The 3950-nt window shown below is 39.0% G+C and overlaps 1 protein-coding gene across 1 annotated transcript; it reads right to left on the bottom strand.

Moving 5' to 3' along the window:
• On the bottom strand, positions 2830-3576 carry LOC109826734. Its single transcript, XM_020393749.1, has 2 exons — positions 3420-3576; positions 2830-3296 (listed from the first exon to the last, which is right to left on the bottom strand). The coding sequence occupies exons 1-2, from the start codon at positions 3574-3576 to the stop codon at positions 2830-2832; spliced, it is 624 nt and encodes a 207-aa protein (XP_020249338.1).

Here is a 3950-nt window from a genome sequence, read left to right as displayed (position 1 = left end):
TGGTGGCTCGGTGGTGGCCGAGCCACCTTGGTGGCCGCCGAGCCACCAAGGAGGTGGCTCGGCCTCCGAGCCACCATTTGGTGGCTCGGAGGTGGCCGAGCCACCCCAAGGTGGCTCGGCCACCGAGCCACCTAGGTGGCTCGGCCGAGCCACCACTTGGTGGCTCGGCCACCGAGCCTCCTTGTTGGCTCGGTGAGCCGACCTCCAGGTGTTTGTCGTTTTGCCTCTTTGTGCCCGTTTTCCGGTTCTGCGGTTGATTGGTTCGGATTCGATTTGTTGACCTGATTTGGCAGTAAATCTGGATCCCGATTAGGCAGTAAATCCACTTCTGAGTTAGAGTCCGAAACCGATCTTGATTCGATCGTCATTCGTCCGAGTATGCTGGATGACTCGTTGACTCTTCGAACACTTGGCTCGATCCCGCACGCGGGTGGATTCATTCCGTCGCTTGATGCGATTCGTCGATCTCGTCGCCTCGTTGGTTTGTCGGTTCGTGCCGAGCTGAGCTAAGGGACCTATAAGCAATTTTATATGCCTACAGCAACCAAAATGTCATCGACATATAAAGCCAGGAAAACATACTTGTTCCCACAGAACCTTTGGTATACACAATCATCAACCAAATTCAACTCAAAACCGAACAAGATGATCACTTGATGAAACTTGAAATACCATTGTCGAGATGCTTGCTTGAGCCCATAGATGGATTTCTTAAGTTTGCAAACCATATTCTTTGGGTCTCTGGAAACAAAGTTATCTGGTTACACTATATAAATTGTTTCATCAATGTCACCATTTAAAAACATTGTCTTTGCATCTATCTGATGTAACTCAAGATCGAAATGCACTACCAATGCCATTATAGTCCTGAAAGAGTCTTTCGAAGAAACCGGAGAGAAAGTCTCTTTATAATCGATGCCTTCTTTCTGTGTAAATCTCTTTGTGACAAGACGAGCCTTATATATTTCCACATTGCCTCTTGAATCCCTCTTGGTCTTAAATATTCATTTGCAACCAATGGGTTTCACACCTTCTGGCAATGAGACAAGATCTCATACGTCATTGTCCTTCATGGATTTAATCTCCTCATGCATAGCATCAATCTACTTTTGAGAATTAAAACTTTCTATTTCTTGACGGAAGGTGATCAGATCATCTTCCATCGCCCCAATGTTAGGCTCATGTTCTTGAAGAAATACAATGTAATCATCTGGCACTGCACTTCTTCTTTCTCTAGTGGATCTTCTTAATGACATAGGTTCTTGAGGTGGTTGAGTTTATTCTTCAAGAATAGTTATCTGAGCGGGAGATTCTCCAACATTATCTTGACCTATTGTGTCTTGATCTTGATCAGGAATGGAAACCTGGTCAAGACCAATAACACCTGTGGGAATATCAACATATTCCTCTTCAAAGACAATATTTCTAACTGTATCTCCCTCCGTAAACTCAACATCCTCAAAGAACTGTGCATTTCCTGACTCGAAAATCGATTTCTTTGTGGGATCATAAAATTTGTACCCCCTGGATCTTTCAGAGTATCCAACAAAATAACAACTCATCGTCCTTGAGTCTAGTTTCTTTTCATTAGGCCTGTAAGGCCTTGCCTCAGCTGGACATCCCCAAACATGCAAATGCTTCAAAATAGGCTTCTTGCTTGTCCAAAGCTCATAAGGGGTCTTGGTAGTTTCTTTAGTTGGAACCCTGTTAAGGACATAAGCTACAGTCTTAAGTGCTTCTCCTCAGAGTTATTCTGATAAGGTGGAATGACTAATCATACTCCTTACAATATCCTTAAGCGTTTTGTTTCGTCTTTCAGAAACACCATTCAAAGTGGGCGAACCCGGCATGGTGTACTGTAGGATGATACTGCATTCCTCTAGGAATTTAGCAAATGGTCATGGACGTTATTCTCCTAAACCATTATATCTACTGTAGTATTCACCACCACGGACAGATCTGATGTTTTTAATCCTTTTACTGAGTTGGTTCTCAACTTCACCTTTATACTTTTTGAATACATCCAGTGACTGTGACTTTTCATGAATGAGATATAAGTAGCCATATCTAGAAAGATCATCTATGATTGTTATAAAATATTGTTGACCATTCCATGCAACCGTAGGGAATGGCCCACAAATATCTGTATGTATAAGTTCTAAGACGTCCAAAGTCCTGTTGGCTTCAAATCTCCTTTTATTGGTTTGTTTACCCTTTATATAGTCAACAAACATCAAAATCTATAAAATCTAAGGGGTCGAGAATTTCATTTCACACAAGTCTCTCTAATCTCTGCTTTGAGATATGTCCTAATCTCTTGTACCATAACACAGCTAAATTCTCATTGGTTAATTTTCTCTTCAAACCTTGTGTACTTAATTGCAGGGATTCGTTAATTGAGGCAACTGTATCAAGCAAATAAAGATTATCGTAACCAGATAAAGAATCGGAACCAACCAATTTTAAATCATGAAACAAACTAAATTTTCCATTTCCAAATGAACAAGCATAAACAGATTTGTCCAAAACAGAAATAGAAACTAAATTCTGCCTAAATGACGGTACAATAAATGTTTCATTAATATCCAAATAGCATCCAGTCTTTAACAATAATCTAAATTTTCCTATTACCTCAACTTGAGCCATCTTTCCATCGCCCACATAGATGTATCTTTCAACATTATTTGGTTTTCGGCAACTCTGACAATCTTGCATTGAAACACTAATGTGAGTTGTTGCACCAGAATCTATCCACCACGTGTGTCTAGGTATCAAAGTTAAATTATCCTCAAAACAAACCAAATTAATAAGCATACCTTTCTTAGTACGCTAGGCGAAATAATTAGTGCATTGCTTCTTTATATGCCCTTCAGCCCCACAGAAGAAACAACCTTTGCCTTCAGGATCATTTGATCTCTTTTGTTTCTTTTGTGGCACTGTCTTTGTAGCTTTCTTATCCTTAAAGGTTGAAGCCAAATGAACGCTTTCCTCTTCCTGAACACAGTGTGATATGAGCTCATTCAGAGACCAAGTCTCTTTCTGGCAGTTGTAGCTCACTTTAAACTGGTTAAACTGTGTTAGAAGAGATATCAAAACCAAATGCACCGATAGGTCCTCAGAGAGTTCAAGTTTGAGTGCTTTCAACTTTGAAGCAAGATGAGACATCTCTAGGATGTACTCCCTGATGTTACCTTTACCTTTAAACTTCATTGAAATGAGATTTGTCAAGAGCGTACCAATTTCAGCCTTTTCATTCTTGACAAATTTCTTTTCAATATCTGTAAGGAAATCTTTACCTGTAGTGATCTAATCGGACATTGTGCCCCTGAATGTTTCTAGAACAGCCTTCTTCATGATCATCATTCACATGCGATTTGATCTCTCCCACTTTTCCATCTCCCTCTTTTCATCAAAGGTACTCTTATCTATAAGTGATGGAGGAGAATCAGTCCTTAACGCAAGGCCGAGATCCATGACCCTGAGAACTATCAAAAGATTCTTGTGCCATGACTTGAAGTTGGAACCATTTAGCATAGGAATAAAATTGATATTGATAGTAATATTAGCAGGAATCATAGCTGAACAGAGAACAAACAAACAAATAAAACAGGCTCACATTAGTTTTAAAAACCATAAAATTACAACAATTATTTCAAATAAAGGTAAATCCCATCTCAAGATACCGGGCACTACATTAATATTTTATCTTTGCACAAAATATTAGTTAGTAAGTGGTGTCTTGTTGTAGTAATCAAACACTAATAATAATAATATGTCAAATAATAGATCTTCCTTTGGGCCGATTTATTATTCACATATATACCCAATAATCATCACGTGTTTATTACCACTGGTGCAAATAAAATTATTTAAACAACAATCTTCATTTGGACCGATTAATATTTAAATGAATTACACACACACACATAACCTTTTATATTTTAAAATTA

This window comes from Asparagus officinalis, chromosome 10 (genome assembly GCF_001876935.1).
Source record: "Asparagus officinalis chromosome 10, Aspof.V1, whole genome shotgun sequence".
NCBI lineage: Eukaryota > Viridiplantae > Streptophyta > Magnoliopsida > Asparagales > Asparagaceae > Asparagus > Asparagus officinalis.
Note: the sequence above shows the minus strand (reverse complement) of the source record. Positions and strands in the feature narration are given on the sequence as shown.

Coding starts and splice junctions, on each gene's coding strand:
- LOC109826734 (XM_020393749.1), bottom strand. CDS start 3,576: ATGATTCCTGCTAATATTACTATCAATATCAATTTTATTCCTATGCTA. Junction 3,297..3,419: donor TCCATCACTTATAGATAAGA/GTACCTTTGATG, acceptor AGATCACTACAG/GTAAAGATTTCCTTACAGAT.